Genomic DNA, 18,349 nt, shown 5'->3' with positions numbered 1-18,349 from the left:
TGGAGTAGTGCCCAGACTTCTTTCAGCCTACAATATGGCGGACAGCATTGCAGCTCTTTATGACCGTGCAAAGCTTTTACAAAGTAATGGATGTCATAACGATGCTCTCAAAGTATTGGATAAGGTCATTGGACTTGCTGAACAGTATAAAGAGGAAAGCAAATCAATAACTCGTTTGTTATCTTGTGCATGGAACGACAGAGGACATTTAAAATACCTGCAAGTCAAATTCGATGATGCAATTTCAGACTATACTCGTGCTATAGCACTTGATAAAGACTTTACAATACCTTACTACAACCGAGGGCAGGTTCATTACAGAATGGGTGCGTAAGATTTACTTTAAGATCATCTTTAAATTATAAAAAAATTACTTCACATGTTACGGTCTAAAGTGTTTACAAAGTTTTACGTGCGCTCTGATTGTACATACATTTGCGTTGTATATAAAATGGAAAATGGCTACTTGTTTTTTAGATATGCCGATACAAACAGTGTAAGAAGCTTAGGAGGATTAATTTGAAATTAACATTGTGGAACTTTCTAATTCTCCCATATACCTCCTTGCGCTGGATCATGCACACACGTACTGAAGGCATCTGGGGTCGAATGTGGATCGATACCCTTGATTGACCCTTGATTGACACTCAATCAAGACTTGAATGATGCTCCACAGACACTGTGGTTGACACTGGATCAACACTCGTCGACCAGTTGAGAGTTGACTAAATTTTGATTGATGCATATGAGTCAGTTGATACTTGGCTGACTAACAACCAACTGTTGATTGAGTGCTGATCGAGTGTCGATTAAGTGTCAATCAAGATGTTGGTCAAGTGTCGACCAAGTATCAATCAGGATGTTGATCGAGTGTCAACCAAGAGTTGACTAAGGGTGTGGATCGAGGGTATCGATCAACACTCTACCGTGGATGCTGTTAGTACACATGATCCCTTGTGTTTATGCCAGCCTATGTAAAAACCCCTGCAATTTCCTATTTCTTGATTACAACACCATTTATTGGTCTTCTGTAATTAGTGGAGGTGACTTTCAAACCCTGTTTGTGACGAAGAACAGTAAAGTTAAAACAGTAGAACTTTGGAGGTGTATAGTACATTCAAAAATGTTTCCTCTGAGGTCTTTAGTATGAAAGTGACAGCATCATATCAGTCAGAGGCAAATCATGCTACGATTTCTGAACAGATGCCTTCTTATGTTGATTTAACCAAGCTAACTTGAAAGAAGTCAAAGCTTACAAAAAGATCCTAACATGATACTGTGTATAAGTTATAACCTACAGAAAAGGTTCATCACACTTTGGTAGAAACAAACTGACTTGTGTCTAAAGTTTCTCAGCAGAACACATTTTTGACCAATTTTTTTTAAACATTTGATTATCAATTCCATTCCAACAAAAACCAATGACAAAAATTCAATACACACATGCAAAAAGAAAAACAGGAAAACAACAACAACAACAGCTAATCAAGCCAAGTCTAGGTTCTATTTGTTTCAGTAATTCACAAATCAGTGGAGACAGAGTGAGACAATACCATAACACTAACCCCCCTCCCCATTCCCCTCAATTTACTCCTAACTGGAATTGGCCTGTTTGTCGATTCTGAAGTCTTAATTCTCATTACCTTTGAATTACAGGTAGATACAAGGAGGCAGTTCAAGACCTTAGACAAGCCCTTAAGATTGATCCAAGCTTTGAGGATGCAGAACATAACCTACGTCAGGCATTACAAGATTGGAAATTATCTCTCTAATCTCTAAAGATTTTTAATGAGGTTGCATTTAGGTTGGCTTGCAGGATTATCGAAACTGCTGAGACTTCTTTGGATAATATCATTGAACAAGTCACTTACAGTCATCTTACATGTGATACATGCAAGAATTAGGAGAGATTGGCAGGAACTTCCATCTTATATCAAGACAAAAGCAGCCACCTGCTCTGGCCCATGTATTTAATATGTTATTTAGCCAAGCCTAAAAGCTAAAAGCAGAGCTCCTTGGCTGGGTTCTTCAAAGCCTTATCAAGCTAAACCAGGATAAGCAACAATTTTGATTTGAATTTTGCACTTTGCGGTGAGGTTTTCTGTGTATTGTTTGGCCTTCTGTTTTGAGTTTGTGTAATCCCAAAATGCACAAAACAAAAGCAGGGAAAAACATGGATCTACAAGAAAAATTTATACTTTAGTTAACTTTGGGTTAGTGTTAACCACCTTCCAAACAACCTGGCCCTGTTTACAACAAGTCAACTTGATATGAGTCTGCGATCCAATCGAAAACCAGCACTTTGTCAGCGGTCAACTTCCAAAAAAAAAGTGACCTTGATGAGCTCTAAACTTGAGCCTGTGATATGGTCATGTGATACTGGTCAGCAGATACCTTGTTTTGACAGGTGTCAAATGACCATAACATGGATGTCTAATATCGAAGAAGGATGCTATAAACCAAGGCTAGCGGTAGGTCTCTCTCAACCTATCAGCTAGAGTACGGCCATCATCTTGCATGACTCCATCGTTGTCGTCGTTGCGCATAGACGCCCATGAGCAATATCAGTAGCCATGACAACCATGAGAAAATCAGTTCATGGGTTACCTTTTCTTTCCTATATGAATGTGGGGCTTTGTTTGGCAGCCCTTCTGGTCGCCAGAACTCCGCTATTATATGGTAAGGTCTCGGTCTGAGAGTTCACTCTCGGTTAATAAAGACCTAACTCTTGGTTAATAAGTAGTTAGTACATACTAAGTGACTGTGCTTGTAATCCAACAGCAGCGAATTGAATCAGAAAACGAATTGCAACAAATGAAATAAAGTTAACTTTATTATTACCTTCAGTTTGTTGATTCATTGAGATTTTATATATTTATTTTTCTTGGGGGAGAGGGGTGCAATGCAAGGTATGAAGCTGACAAAAGGTTGCAAAAAATGCATACCATTAAGTATATTAACTAGGTCAGTTTCTTAATATTTAAGTAAAATTACTCTTGAGCTGAGTGGAGGGAAACAACCTTTGGTGCGAAGAATTGGGAGTTTTGAAAACTTGAATATATTCAAAACAAATATAATGGGATTCTGCTGTCTTACGTAGAATCTCAGCTATAGGCATTTTGTGCATTTCAAGAAGAGGACATACTGCAGACACGGTCAAACAGCTATATCAGTCAAACTGATAACTCAGTACAAGGGATCCACTGGGGTCCACTGCTACGTACTCCCCACCCCTCCCCAGACCGTCCTGCTTCCTCCGTAAAGGGCCAATGAGTGGTTACCAAGCTCTATTTCATTCAACTCCCTGTTCAACTTTTGGAGATGCTGCTGGAGAATTAGGAAGGATTGAGACCTTTGGAAATCATTTCAAGATGGTAAATGTGACGAAGGGTGTTTTAATCGAATGGTAAGCTTTTCAATGTCTTGTGAAGACAGGTTAACATAAAAGGAAGTATGAGTTTTAGTCGAAATTTTATTATGGCACAAGCCGTAAGTGTTAGCCTGCTAGCTAAAGTTACTCTGGCAAGCCAGGGTACTGAAAACTTTCACTCCATTTAAAGCAATTAATTTGCGATACGATCGCAAGATTCTATCCACAATAACGATTTACTTTCTCAAGTTGTTTTCAACTTTAGATTCATAATGTTCCTTGGGGGAAATAGGTGGACAAATAACTTATGTCAGATGACTGCCATTATAATTTGTTGTAGGGCTATTAATTACTATGTAGGCTTACAAACTGCTGTGACCATATATACATGTATAACCTAGCTAGATCAGTTTAAATCCAAATATACAGTAAAATTGCTCCCCTGTAAAAGTACAGCAGTTAAGAAAGACTCCTAAGGGACTTGTGGAGGGAGGGGAGAGTGGGAGGGAAACTCCCATATTAAAGGTTGGGGATTCTCGCTGAAAATTTGAATTCAACCCCTGAAGGAGATCACTCTGGGCATGGTTCAAGCTTTACTTGACCCCTGAAAGATACCACTTAAAACAGAAATAGGCTTGATTTACCAGCTGCCATTCAGGAGGAAAGGATCTGGTGTTAGTATACCGTACGCAAGAGACTAGTGGAAATCAACCTGAAAATGGAATTAAGAGTGTTTTTTTTATCATTAGTTCTTCAAGTGCACCCTAAAAGATACTTTGACTGTAGAACATTTATTAACACTGGCACTATACAATACTGACAGCACATTACTTGCAAAAAAACAATACTTTTACAGCTAAAAATAGTGGCGTTTCATCACGAACACTTTTAGTGAGACCAAAATCCATGATTTATAGCCCTGAGCAAGATAACGGCACCCCTAACAGGGGTTTCATTAAGGGCTGAGCACCGTGCAAGTTGACCAGCTGTGAGGATGCCCACCTATGAAAACCAAGTGTCCTCCTGTTGAACATGTTAATGAAACCCCTGCCCTGACCTTTTCATATGGGAGAACCCAGACTAAAGCTTAGCCTAGTGCAATTGAAAAGGAACACAATGATATTTAATTCCTTGACTGTAACTTGAGTTCAAACTTCAAGAAACCTTACGTTCATTTCAAAAATTATAGTTAAGTTTCTGGCAGTAGAATTGACAAATCGAATATGGTTTAGCGTGGTCTGTACTCTTATTGACAACGAGTATGCGTCATCACAGTGGTCAAAATGTTGTGGACTCATGAGGCGCAGCCGAGTGAGTCCACAACCAATTTTGACCACTGTGATGACGCGAACTTGTTGTCGATAAGAGTACAGACCATGCTAAACCACATTCGATTTGTTTTTTACCACAATATCAAAACTAAGGAAAGAAATCTTTGTCAAGATTTGTTGACAGTTGAAAACAACGACTCGTCAGACTTTCCTTTCAAAAACTCTTGCAAACTCACTCAACATGCAGAAACAATAAGAAAAAATGTTTGGGAAAAGAGTAATAACGCGTACTCTTTGTTGAGAAGAGTACAGACCAGGCTAAACCACATTTTGATTTGTTTTTTACCACAATATCAACGTCAAAGAAAAGTTTTTTCAGAGCACGAGCTGAAAAAGGCATTGCGTGACACATTGATGCGAGCAGCGTGGTATGGACTCTTATTGACAACGGCAAATTAGCCAATCAGATCACAAGTTTAGCAGCAATGGTGGTAAAATTAAAAAATCAAATGTGGTTTAGCGTGGTCTGTACTCTTATCAACAATGAGTACACATCATCCCAGTGGTCAAAATGTTGTGGACTCACGAGGCGTAGCTGAGTGAGTCCGCAACAAATTTTGACCACTGTGATGACGCATACTCGTTAATAAGAGTACAGACCACGCTAAACCACATTTGATTTGTTTTTTTACCACAATATCAAAGATAAGGAAAGAAATCTTTGTCAAGATTTGTAGACAATTGAAAACACTGACTGGGACTTGAAAGTGCATGCGTTGCACTATGCAAATGAGCTACTTTTATGTGTCAGACTTTCCTTTCAAAAACTTTTGCAAACTCGCTCAACATGCAGAAACAATAAAAAAAATGTTTGGGATAAGAGTAGTGACACACTCATTGTTGATAAGAGTACAGACCACGCTAAACCACATTTCGAGTTGTTTTTTACCACAATATCAATGTCAAAGAAAATGTTTTTTTCAGAGCCTGTGCTGAAAAAGACATTGTGTGACACATTGATGCGAGCAGCGTGGTATTGACTCTTATCGACAATGGCAAATTAGCCAATCAGATTGTGAGATTAGGAGCAATTGTGGTGAAATTAGGGTTATCCTGTCAGGTTCAAATGTGACAGACGGGTTTCAATAAGATTTTTAACAAGAGGGCATCAGGATATGACTTCTGGGTATAACAGGGCCTTGCCAAGGTAGGGGGTCTGGGGGCATGCACCTGTGAAGAAAAAAAAATGAAATTCTACACTTGTAGAGATGGATTCTCCTGCAATTTGGACCACAAAGTTGGTTGCTTACAAAATCGTGGTTTCTTTGACTTAAAAAAGCTCAACTTTTTAGTAGACTGTTAGACAGTCTTCTGAAAAAGACAGGAACAGCACTATCTAAAATATTGATGAGGCAGCCAGATATAGTTCTGTTCACACCAGTCAATTTGCCCAGCCCTAAATGAAACCCCTAGCAATGGTGTTATTTTTCTGTAACTTAAAAAAGATTACCATAACCAATGTGAATCTTTCATATTCTATTTGGGTACGATAAGCAAAAGGTGTGATGAACGTGACTAAACGTATTACACTGTGTAATGAGCAAGGTAATCAGCTGGGCTGGGTTGTTCAAAGCCCGATTAAGCTAACCCAGGATTAGCAAAAATTTTGATTTTAGTTTTGTAACTTTAGGGTTAGGTTCTCTGTTTTTTTAATAATCTCAACCTAGACAAAACATACTGTGAGCAGTGAAAAACATTTTTATACAAAAAAGTAATCATCGGCTAACTTTTAATCCTGGGTTAGTGTTAACCATCTTTCGAACAACCCCGCCTAGAGGTCCATAGAGTAGGGTTGCACTGTACATGTGGCTTGCTTGATCTGTAGGACTTTACATTAATTGTATTTTGCCTTTCTTTGTAGTGATCCTGCAGTGAAGCAGTTTCTTCTTCACCTTGATGAGAAAATAATTTTGGGGAAAAAGTTTGTGATAGATGATCTGGATGAGACACACTTGTTTGTGTCTGCAGAAATTGTTCCTGTCCTGCAAGAGAAAGTCTGGGAAATTATGGATAATAATTCCTTCAACACTGCTCAAGCCAACTGAAAATGAACAGATTTACAAGAACCTCTAGCCAGCCTTGCAGCTGCTCCAATGTCAATAACTTGATGCATGCCAAGGAGAAGGAGACCAATGCTGCAACAAGTTGGCTTTATGAAAAGCTGCAGTGTTGGACTAATACTGGAGAGGAATGAGTGGTGGTCAATCTTTGAAGCATCTTAAAATACATCAGTGTGGGACCATTATTGTTCTTTATTGTACAAACCAAAGGTCTAACATTGTGATTATGGTGAACCTGATGGTTCCAATGTCAGATCAGTTACAACTGTCGTGAATTATCTATAGATATGGAGGTGGCAAATGGCAAATGCAAGACTTTGCGAGCTGGCGAGACAAGTGTTTTCTTTGTAAACCTAAGACATTTTGACTTTTTAAATTGCAAGACAGACTATCTGCAACTGAAAATTCAAATATAACATTACATTTTGATATCCTAGAACAAGCTATATAGCTCTTTTTCTAGCACTAATATGACATTGGGGTACGTACATTAGGATTAACTTTTTCTCTGAAGTTTGAAAGTTGCATTATCAAAATTCAATATACATGTATCAAGGGACTTAGAGAATTCCTTGGCCTTGTAAAAATGGAGACCCAGAGACAGCTTTGTGAAAACTTTGAGACTGCGAGATGCACGTAACTACCAAAAAACTGAGACTATGATACTTGCGGAATGCGACTAAAATTTTGCAAGACACAGAGTTATAGATGGACCATTTATCACCCCTAGATATTGTAATGCCACAATTCCACAATAAAACACAGCGTTAAAACTGTTAATCACTGATCTAAGAGATATACAGTTCAACAACTCAACTGAGCACTTGGTTATTACACCATTAGTCACTTGACTTACAATAGTTACTAAGGTGGGTACCCACAGGCAACTGCCTAACACTACAATTACATGGATCCCCCATTGCAGTAATGAGGACTAAGCTTGCCTTTAACAATTTTTCAGGGTCATCTCCAATCTTGTCCCTAGATCCAGTGTTTTCAGTCAGTGGTGACCAGACACCTGACACTGAACAAAATCAATAACCAGAACCGTAGTAAATCCTGGTGCCAGTTTAATTTACGCATGTGTTTGAGTTCAATGATGGTTTCTGAACGTGTTGAGAGTAGCCTCTGGTCTCGATTCTTGATTGAAACCAAAAGGATCCTGGCCTCTGGGAATGAGACTAGATATTCTCTGAAGAAATACTGATAACTGGAACAACATGGTATTATTTACTGTTCATAAAAAATAAATACTCAATGTTCACACAACAACTTTCAAGGCTCGATTCTTTACTGTTCTTTATTATTTTACCTATTTTGTATTTACTTTTTTATGGTCTTTATTTATATTTATTCACTTAAATATTTTTAAGGATTGAGGGAGGGAGCCGGTGATGGACAAAAGAACTCAGAAAAGCAAAGAACCCCAACATAAAATGACATTTGTGTTATTAGAGTAGACTGCAAGACAGCCATTTATTTCACTTTTTGTTTGACACAGCTGAAGAATCTGAAGCATGGACAGTGCACATGAACCTTGCACTCCTCATTCTCACTCACCAGTTTTGACACTCATTCCAGTTCTTTTCTTCAAAGACTTTGCACCCTTCATGCTTTTGCAAAAAATAGGACTGTTTTGCAGAGTCTAGTTAGTAGTTTGTCACAAAAAAAGATCTGCATCTAAATTGGTATTTTACAATAACTGTCTAATTTCTTGTGCGCTGATTGTCTCATCTTTATCATCAATAAGAGTACAGATGGATAAATTTTAATTTATGCAAGCTCTCAAGTTCAATTTTCTGCTTGCAAACTGTCAACTTTTCAACCAATGGTCTTTTTTAAGTAACCAATCAAAATGCAAGGAAAGCTATTGACAATGTTCACATCATTTTGTATAACACTCATTATCTTTGTTTACAGCAAGTTTAGGGCATCGTTTCCCCTCAATTATTCCTGGCATTTGCCCATTTTGGGGTCTTGTTATTATAAAAAACAAATTGACATCACTTTTTTATGCATCTGTCCTCTTATTGATGATAAATTTTGTCATAACATTGTCAAAGTTTACTGCAGAACCACTCGCCTGCGGCTTGTGGTTCCACAGCCACTTTGACAATGTTATGATGCAATTTATCATCAATAAGAGGACAGACGTATAAAAAACTGACATCAATTTGTTAAATGGAGTGGTGGATGCAGAGGACATTATTTGCCCCCCACCCCTTCTACCCATTTTTAGTAAACCTGGATGTACCAGTGATTTTCCCACTCAAGCAAATTTTATGTAACAATTCTTATTTGCTTGTGTTGATGAGGAACATTGACCAATAATTTTTATGTTATAGATATGTTTGCTGAAAAGTTGGGTGTTAGTTGTCACAATGAAAAAAATTGCTCATGTTGATGATTCATCACATAAAATGTGGCAGATATGCTCATAAGTACCATGTTTTTTTTTTCTTGCAGGGGGGGGGGGGGGGATTAAGCAGCTCCACCTTGTTCCCGTGTATCTCTGCTGTCCGAAGTCATTACTTTGAACTGTTGACAAATATTTGCTGTGCTGTCTACACCATCAACAATATTTGTCACACAGATTGGCCACCCCTTTTCCTCTTCACCCACCACCTGACTTTGTGATCACAAATGCACCCAGGAAGCAGGAAATAAAATCTCAGAGAGCCTAGCAATTTGTTTTCAGAAGGGGGGTTGGTGGGGTGGTGGAAATGGTCCTGAACCCCTTGAGGTGCTTCATGGTGAAAAGTTGCAAATATCACCAGACCTGTCCCTGGGTCTTAGCCTGAAAGTATGTTCAAAATACCCTTAGTTGACCAAAAAAAAAAAAGATATTACACTCCGGCTGGTGATCCACAGTTGTCACTTCCAATTTCCTTGGACCTCGATTTTGTAGTATCCAGATCTCTGCGGCGCACTTTCGCGCAACTCACTCTTTATTGCGTAATATGCTAGACGCATGCGCATGAGCAGGCTCTGCACGAGGTTGCGTAGTAATTTTCGGTATTTTCCCCCGTAAAAAAAAAATTTCCTCCTTCAAATCTTTTTCGAAAATGGACTACGGAGGTAAAGCAGGTGACTATTCAGCGCAAGATCCAAGCACCGGGTATTCTGGTAAGTTAAGAAATCAAATTGTCGTGTTGCCTCGATGGAAACGATCGCCGATGTTAGTGAATGTGTGTTCTTGCACGAACAGTATTTTTGTCATACAGTCATATTTGCACTTAGTACCTGTGTAAACCGTCTGTTTTACAGTTATTTTTGAGTAAAGAATTATTCGTGAACGAGCTAAGGAGCTTGGGAATATTGTGCTCGGTTTAACAACCTAGGATGATAAACGTTGACATCATTTGCCAAGTTTGTCGGCGGTCAGATTGGTTCCTCCGGCCGGCAAATAGTTTAGTAATCGAAAAGCGTACGCTATTACATATGAAAAGTTTTAAGCGTATAAATTAAGATATGACGCTAAAGCTTAAGTAACTAGGAGTGTCTGTTGAAGACCCTTACGACAGACAGCTTTGGACTTTCAAATTTAGTGTGATCTATCGTGACTCTTTCAACATGTTCATATCATGGGTATGACATAATAATTTCATCATACAGACGGGTCTTGAATGTTCAGGGCAAGAAAAAAAAATTGTAATTGGGCCAGTACATTTCAGTTTTCAGTTGCCCCCACCAAAATATTACTTTCCTGATAGGTGCGCAATGTTCAGACTTCCGTTTGTTTGATTCACTTCGCTCCTTTGCTCATCTTGCAGTCTTATGTTTGAAATTGTTTTTGATTGGAATTATCACTAACAAAACTACTGAGGCTAATTTCACTTGCCCACTGGACGACCACCAAACTTCCAATTTCACTTGCCCTGGGTAATCGGACCTTGGTTTTTTCCCTACCCTGATGTTGCAAGCGTAATCAAATTGTACTGTAGGATGATCACAGGCCCAAGTCAATCTTGGTATTAGGGGTATTGTATGGTCTTTTTGAGCATTTGCAAGGATACGAGCAGTGCTTTCATTTTTTGCAGGGACTGAAGCTCGAATGGTAATTGTAATGTTCTTCATGCCTCTAGATCACTTTTTACCTTAGTGGGTGACTTTTGTGAAGAATACTTATGTGCGTTGGTTTCAATAAAATGTCAGCAAAATGAGAAAACGTTCATAGCACGTGGATGTTTCCTCAATGTTTCCCAGTTTTACCATATGGGAATCGAGCAAAATCTGAGCATGTGAGCACTTGCAAAAATTATTTTTGCAAGCATGAGCAAGCGAGCACTATTCTAATTTTTGCAAGCAATTCAAGCCGAGGCCAAATTTTGTGAGCACTGAATGGGACCATTTGATACCCCTAGTATTCATATGCTGTGTTTAGCCCGGCACAACCACTGTTCAAATGATAATGTTATCACTTGATAAATTTTAATCCATTTTGTTAGAAATAATGTGGAATTTTCTACTTAAAAATGCATCAAAAGTTTTCCACCCACACTATAGTTTTTTCAGTCATTATTGCTGTCCACATATATTTTCGTAAAACATCCTGTTTGCTGCCACTGAGAAAGACTGTGGAGAGCATTCTCAAATCTGGTCAGTGCAAAACGCTGGCTGCGGACTGCAGACCAACATTAAAATGCAGACCGAGGGTAAAATGCAGACTGCGGACCAGAGGTAAAATGCAGACCACAGACTTTTTAAGTATATATCGTGTTATTTCTATAATCAAGCGCTAACCCAAACAGGGTTATTCAGGCTAATCGCAGTGAATGTCTGCACTCTGGTTAGCCTGGGTATCACTCAGGTTAGCCTTAATATCACTCAGGTTAACCTAAATAACGCTCTGGTTAGCTCTCAGTGACACAAATGGTGACATGACTTCATTAAAAGTCTTCAGTCTGCTGTCTGCATTTTACCCTCAGTCTGCATTTTAACCTTGGTCCTCAGTCTGCAATTTGCAGTCTGCGTTTTACACTGACCGTTTTCAAATCACTCCTTTTCTAGTATAGGCTAGGATTGAGTGTGGAATGTATAAAATATGTCTTTTTAAACAAAAATGGGGCCTCAGTCCTTAGTTGTGTAACTTGACAAATGCGTTTACACTTAACAAAACCGGTATGACATTGGTTTGAATGTTGCACTTAACTTGTGCGAAGCTCAATGCATAAGTTTTGCTGATGTACAGACTTATTAATTATATCTTTGTTCTGCATGTTGTTGGTGAACTGGCTTCACAGGACCTTCACCATCATGCTAGCCTTCTTTTCCATATTTTTAAGCTTGTGTTACATGTATACATTAATAAAAACACCTCCAACATGTTATTCCTTTTTTTAAAATTTCAGTTAACAGAGGTGCTTCATTGTCACCATATCTAAATATTGATCCAACATATTTGAACCAGGTAAGGGTGGTAATCAAATATTGCCAGCGTGTTTGAAAATTGTTTCCTGGCTTGCCACAATTTTAATGTGAATATTTTTTCACAAGTATGACAGATAATAAGTGGATGAATTGATTCTCAATTTATCCATAGTCCTGATTGGAAAACAAATCTGGCTCTGAAAAAAGTTGTATCCATGTAGAGACTCTCCTGAGGGCTTACTCTATGTTGGGGTTGAAGTATACAATGGACTGTTGGGGTTGAGGGGGGGGGGGGGGGGGGCACTCCTGCTTGAAAAGGTTGGCCCGAATACTTGTCTTCTCACTTAAGGTAATTCCGTCGAAATAGAACTCACAATAGATTTTCTTTCAAACTTTGCCTGTTGGCTGCTTATATCAAGAGAACTTAAAATTTGAAATAGAAAAAGGGGGTCCCCATATTCGTGTAGGAGCAGGAGGACCTTCAATAAACCCCATAACTCCTGAAATTATCTGCTTTCAGTAACCTTTATATTAGAACCATTCACCTTGTGCTTTAAGAGAGCAGAAAAATAAGGAGAAAGTTAAGCGAGAAATACAACAATGGATGTATTGCATAAATGTTAAGGAGCAATGTGATATACGTTTCATGATAAGGGCACTCATATTTAGTTGACAGGGATACAGTATGTTCCAAGCACTCAGTGTTGTGGGGCCACATTAATCTTTTACGAGTGCTAGCTATGCTCTCATTTTCCGTGATAATTTTTTACTCTGCAATAGAAATTGGTTCATATTCACTGTGTAGAAAGAAGGTGATCTCTGCATTCAAACTAAATAAAAAAATCGTTTGGTCCCGGTACTCGTTTCCGAGAAAAAAAACGATGATTTGTCTCTTGCAAGCCAAGAGCCACCATTTTTTATATGTTGTGTATGTGCACACGCAGTAGGGATGTGCGATGCAATTCTGAGGAATTACCTTAAGAGTGTAAGTCACACAATCTGGTCTCCCTTGGGGTATTGAGGACAAAAAGCAACTAAGTTTTAGCCATCGCAGTATATTTTTAGGGTTGCACTTGAAGAAATAATAAAAAACACTGCCATGTCCATTTTAGTGATCAAATAAAGCTTGAGCTATGCCCAGATTGGTTGCTCTCTTTAACAAATGTGTCATCTGAGCACCCTGCTGACCATCATCGTCCCATTAGCAAGCTATAGGCAATTACACTAATTAGCAATTAGATTAATGAGCTCGAGATTTCTATGAGGTGATAGTTGATGAGACCGAAGGCCGAATCAACTATCTTTGTTTTAATCTTTGTTTTAGTAGAATTCTTACTAAAATTTACTTCAAATAACGATTTCCAATTATTTCTTGAGATATTATTAAACTTTGCGCCTGAGAAAGATCGCTCGGATTGAATTGTCATTTACAATTGAAGTTGTGTGTGTGCGCATCCTTCGTTTGGACTTTTCAGGAATTTAATTGTCCATTTGCATTAAAATTTGCCTCCAAAACTTTGGAAACACGATAAAAACATCGCCATTGTCTAGACGACCTCCAGCCACTGCACACTAATGGCTGATGGTGTTCAATGGCTCAGCCAATCAGATTACAGCATTTGCCTTAGTATACTAGTAGAATTCTACTAATTAAAGATAAAGATTAAAGGGGTTGAATTCAAATTTTACGATGAGGATCCTCAACCTTTCTCCGTCAAAGCCCCCTCACCCCCAGGCAATTAGACATTATTTTAATGTTTTTTAACTTTTGACTTAACTTTCAGGGGGGAGCAGAGTTTGTTTTCCCCACAGACAGTAAAAAGAAGAGAAGCTGGGGTGAACAAATGTTTTCTGGAATTGGAACTTCGTATATGTGTGGTATGTTTCTACAACCTTTTCAGATTTACATTGCGTATTTAGTGTAATTAATTTGACATTACTTTTTAGAATGACATGTAACAATTGTATGTGTTGAACAGGGTTGCACATGTACAAAAAAATTCTTTACAGCAGCTGAAGTGGTTTGGAATTTCTGTTTTCCATAATTTTGGCAGCCTAAGCTATTAGTAATTTTTTTTCACTCATTTAAGGTTTGGCTGTTGGAGGAACCTGGGGTCTCTATGAAGGTCTACGAAATCCAGATGGAAAAACTATGAAGCTCAGAGTAAACAGGTCTCACCTACAGTTCATTTGTATTTTGCCTTAATCAAAAAATGATCAAATAGAAGTTTTTCATTTCTCTGTTTTATTAACCCTTTCTTGCTATCCAGATGTATTTTAGATTTGAACTACTCACTCAGTGAGGGAATCGTTTCACGTCCATGTCTAGTATAATAACTTGAACAAAACAAAAACCTGATACAATGGTCAGCAAATTTGCAAAAAGTCTAACAGGAAGTGAAGGAAGGATCGAGTGAATCTCCTATCCATAACTACAACTTGGATTTTCCCAGTTAAAAAGTGTTACTGGATACAACAATAGTTGAGAGTGTTTCCTAAAGACTTAATTTTTTTTTGTTTTTGTTTTGTCTTCTAGTGTGTTGAATGGCTGTACAAGAAGGGGTCCATCATTAGGAAACAGTTTAGGAGTTCTAGGTAAGAAAAAGCATAGCATGCTGCTTTAAGGAGATAAATGTGAGCTAGTAATGTAAAGTTAGGTAATTAATTTTAATAAACCAGTCGCAGTGCAGTACCCTAGGCATCAGGTTGTAAACACCTCTGTATTTGCCCTCATACCTTTAGTGTCTTCAGCTAAGACACTTGTGTGCGTCAAGTGTCAGTGTTTTGACATGAAGTTTGATTGATTTGTGTATTGGTCTGACAGTGGGATAAAGACTATCTAGTTATCCTGGGACGAGGGTAGTTGGGCTTTTTGGGTGTGTACATGTAGGTAGCTTGTCAAACCAATACTGTCCCTGGCATTGTGGACAGGGGATGCCAGCATCAGTACAGGGTATGCTTGCCCTGGCTTTGCTGGCCTGCCTACAATATCAGAGGCTCTAGTATGACACCCCTGCCATTGGACTTACATGTAGCACTTCCCTGATGGGTACTGGCAAACTGTCTGGGGTAGGGTAGGCTACTTTTAATGTATCAAAATTCAAATTGGCAGGGAGGCAAACAAAAGAGATGAATAAATAGGTCCCTTCAGTTTCCTTGGTTCTTGAAAAGCCTGATTGTTAGAAATGCTGGGAGGTTGCCTAAATCAAACAGGTGCCATGTATGTAAGGATTTCCCAAAGTGAGCTTTAATAATGAGCTGACTGTATAATACTTGTTTTATTAACAGCTCTGATGTACTGCAGTCTTGATACATTAATTGGCAAGTTACGAGGAGGAGAAGAGGATGAATTTAACTCAGTGGGGGCTGCTACCCTTACAGGCATGATATTTAAATCAACGGCTGGTCTACGGCCCATCGCTATTGCAGGAGCCTTGGGTGGCGGACTTGCGACAGCATATCATTTTGGAGAGAAGCTATTGAATAGCAGAGGACACTCAATTTCGACACCTAACTGGGCGTGAACTGTGTCAAACATGCTCACTTACAACCTTCAGGACAGCATGCCGTGTGAAATTTAAAAGAGGAGAGACCTTTATGTTTGCTTGTAAAATTGCAATTGGTGGGTATCTCTTCCAAGAAAGTTAAAGGTTGAAGTTTTATAGAGGACAAGACCTAGAACATTACCAAGCCAATGGAGAACTGGAAATGGTTGCATAGATACAACATGAGTGTTGTTCATGCACTTACTGTGCTTTCACACAACCAGGCTGTTAAAGTTGAGCCCTCCGATGTTGTACAGAAAGACGATTCCTGGGTTTTAAAATGTAATATTATGATAATAATAAAGTTTGAATTACAATAATTTCCATTTGAGCAGTCCAAATGCAATGCTAGTAAAATAATCACCGTAGCAAATGTGTGGAACTTGGATAAATAATGTAACCTGACCATTTGCCAATGAAAAAATTGTGCAGGTACATCTTCCCTAATTAGGTATGAGCTCATCCCTATTCAATCTTCTTGTATAGATTTCCTGACCAGTGGCAGATCCAGACCTTGAGCTAAGGGGTGCCGGGTGGGGGGGGGGGGGGGGGGGGAGGGTTGTTTTGCTTGCCCACTGCTGACAACCTGCACAGCTCTGCACTTCAAATGTAGACAATACGTTTGCAAGTAGAATGCAGCGTAGAGCATTATTTTATATTTTTACACTGTCAGCATGTACTACATCCTGAGAGCCTTACAGTTTTCTTGCCAGTTGGTCTCCAGATAGTTCTAAGGATTCTCGCATATGACATGATTTCTGCCATGTTGGTGGCCTTCCACACAAGTTTGGCAAGAGTTACAAGCATCGGGATCATGTGTCGGGTCAATATATCAGTGGATACTTCAGTTGACTATCGACCGGCTGTTGGTCGAGAGTCCATCAATACTCGACCAATGGTCAGTAGATAGTCGGTTCAGATTTATTATTGCACACCGTTTAGAGAAGACAACTTAACATAAGATGGTTTACAATGATACAGAAAAAAAAAAATACAAATAGAAATTAACTAGAAGAAACTATTTAGTTCTGTTCCCCTGGTTCTGTACAGTGACCAAAGTACCCAATGAGCTCTCGAGTTGGTCACTGTCATGCAGATATAAGTTGGCGTTGGCCGCATGTTAACTATAATTTGATTTATAATCCATCAAACATTTTTGCTCGCGCGCGACTGGTCTAAACACGTCACGTGACTGAATATTCTCTAGCTAAAACTGGGGAATATCCAAGTGGTATTCCCCAGTTTTCAAAACCACGCGTGTTGCGAAAAATATTTGAAGGATAATAAACACAGCAGCCATTTGCCGCAAAAATATGCTCAGATATTTGTCCCTGGACATTATCTGTTCCTTATAGCTCACAGTTTTCCTCGAGCTACGCTCTCGGAAAAGATAACGTCCAAGGACAAATATTCGAGCATATTTCCGGGCCAAATGGAGGCCATTGTTTATATATTGATCGATTTGATATGTTTATGATCGATATATATCGTTCGACGGTCGGTCGATGTATCGATACTTCAATGATATTTCAACACTTCACCGATACTTAACCGAGAAAATGTCGACTATCCCCAGCCAAAACGAGGGTGTGATATCACTCATTTACAAAAAATACAAAAAAGCCTGCATCTGAACTCGAGAACGGAGTTTACCACGCTAGCAATGCTAGAACGCATGCGTCTTACATGTTATGTTCTACCACAAGGGAAAGCACTCAACGTTCGTGGGTAGTTCCGTATGAAATGTATCTTTCACCTAACATATAGTCGACGTTGACGCTAACTTGCGCATGCTTTGGAGCAAATTGCTTTTGTTCTTAACACAATGGCACCACAAGGATAGCATGAGATTTGCAAAACCATATATATATTTTTGTCATGTTACTAAAGAAAGCAACGTAAATATGATAGGTTTTGCGTAATGCATTCGGATACCTACCCCACCCAACTCCCCTTCCCGCAAGGCTAATTGATTAATTGAAACAAGAAGATCTGTTAGATCTTATAACCGCGCTTTTAAAATTTAACTGTTTTCTTAGTACTACAGTCGCACCGCAGTGCATATTCCAAAGCAATCTTTGATGATTCATTGATTACTGTAGACATCACAGCACTTGATCAAGACAAACTCTATTATCGCACCATCAGTCGTAGCCGTTGTGACATCTCCGATGACGTAATAGTCTTAATCTGGAACTTTCTTCGGGATATGTATGGGCATGAAGATACGAACACTATTACAAACCGCTTTCTTTCTTTAAAGTCACGATTAAATTTAACTGTTTTTTTCCCTTGAGTTAAGGGTTAGCAAAGAAGTCACACGAGTCACATAATTCAAGAATTGCGTTATCTACGACTATCTTTAGTACGGTGGTTATTTCCCTATCAATGACGTAATCTTCGCACGTTCTGACACGTTCTTTGCTTGGCTTGCAAATATTTAATTTTGCTTCCGATCTATGAACTCGCTGCGATGAAACAGTCAAAGGATTTACTTCATTTGCCTAAAACCGCAAGAAATACTGGCGAAATTACAAATAAATTAATGACCGTCGCTTCTGCCTAAATAAACTTGCAAAGTAAACACGATCTTATTTGTCACGTAGCGAAAGTGAAAGCTGCAACGTCAGCGCATTCCATGGCTGACATAATACCTTTTTTCAGCGTATTTAT

General features: G+C 38.8%; 3 protein-coding genes across 3 annotated transcripts; all 3 read left to right on the top strand.

The window, feature by feature from the left end:
- The first annotated feature begins 17 nt into the window (after nt 1-17).
- On the top strand, nt 18-2,840 carry LOC110050103 (uncharacterized). Its single transcript, XM_020755979.2, has 2 exons — nt 18-326; nt 1,657-2,840. The coding sequence occupies exons 1-2, from the start codon at nt 35-37 to the stop codon at nt 1,770-1,772; spliced, it is 408 nt and encodes a 135-aa protein (XP_020611638.2). The 5' UTR covers nt 18-34; the 3' UTR covers nt 1,773-2,840.
- A 414-nt stretch (nt 2,841-3,254) lies between these two features.
- LOC149104763 (general transcription factor IIH subunit 5-like) lies at nt 3,255-8,033 on the top strand. The gene is made up of 2 exons (XM_089271030.1): nt 3,255-3,406; nt 6,563-8,033. Exons 1-2 carry the CDS (start codon nt 3,270-3,272, stop codon nt 6,744-6,746), a joined length of 321 nt encoding a protein of 106 aa, XP_089127156.1. The 5' UTR covers nt 3,255-3,269; the 3' UTR covers nt 6,747-8,033.
- Nucleotides 8,034-9,728: 1,695 nt separating this feature from the next.
- On the top strand, nt 9,729-16,002 carry LOC110058480 (uncharacterized). Its single transcript, XM_089270992.1, has 6 exons — nt 9,729-9,887; nt 12,113-12,171; nt 13,916-14,009; nt 14,222-14,303; nt 14,668-14,726; nt 15,420-16,002. The coding sequence occupies exons 1-6, from the start codon at nt 9,827-9,829 to the stop codon at nt 15,653-15,655; spliced, it is 591 nt and encodes a 196-aa protein (XP_089127118.1). The 5' UTR covers nt 9,729-9,826; the 3' UTR covers nt 15,656-16,002.
- The last annotated feature ends 2,347 nt before the right edge of the window (nt 16,003-18,349 follow it).

This window comes from Orbicella faveolata, unplaced genomic scaffold (genome assembly GCF_042242905.1).
Source record: "Orbicella faveolata isolate gen_17 unplaced genomic scaffold, um_ofav_v1 contig_34, whole genome shotgun sequence".
NCBI lineage: Eukaryota > Metazoa > Cnidaria > Anthozoa > Scleractinia > Merulinidae > Orbicella > Orbicella faveolata.
This window is presented reverse-complemented; position numbering and strand designations above follow the sequence as displayed.

Bases quoted from the DNA above. Each gene is read 5' to 3' on its own strand.
- LOC110050103 (XM_020755979.2), top strand. From the start codon at position 35: ATGGCGGACAGCATTGCAGCTCTTTATGACCGTGCAAAGCTTTTACAA. The intron at 327-1,656 runs GTGCGTAAGATT...TTTGAATTACAG, and splicing joins GCAGGTTCATTACAGAATGG to GTAGATACAAGGAGGCAGTT.
- LOC149104763 (XM_089271030.1), top strand. From the start codon at position 3,270: ATGAGTGGTTACCAAGCTCTATTTCATTCAACTCCCTGTTCAACTTTT. The intron at 3,407-6,562 runs GTAAGCTTTTCA...CTTTCTTTGTAG, and splicing joins AAGGGTGTTTTAATCGAATG to TGATCCTGCAGTGAAGCAGT.
- LOC110058480 (XM_089270992.1), top strand. From the start codon at position 9,827: ATGGACTACGGAGGTAAAGCAGGTGACTATTCAGCGCAAGATCCAAGC. The intron at 12,172-13,915 runs GTAAGGGTGGTA...CTTAACTTTCAG, and splicing joins ATCCAACATATTTGAACCAG to GGGGGAGCAGAGTTTGTTTT. The intron at 14,010-14,221 runs GTATGTTTCTAC...CACTCATTTAAG, and splicing joins TGGAACTTCGTATATGTGTG to GTTTGGCTGTTGGAGGAACC.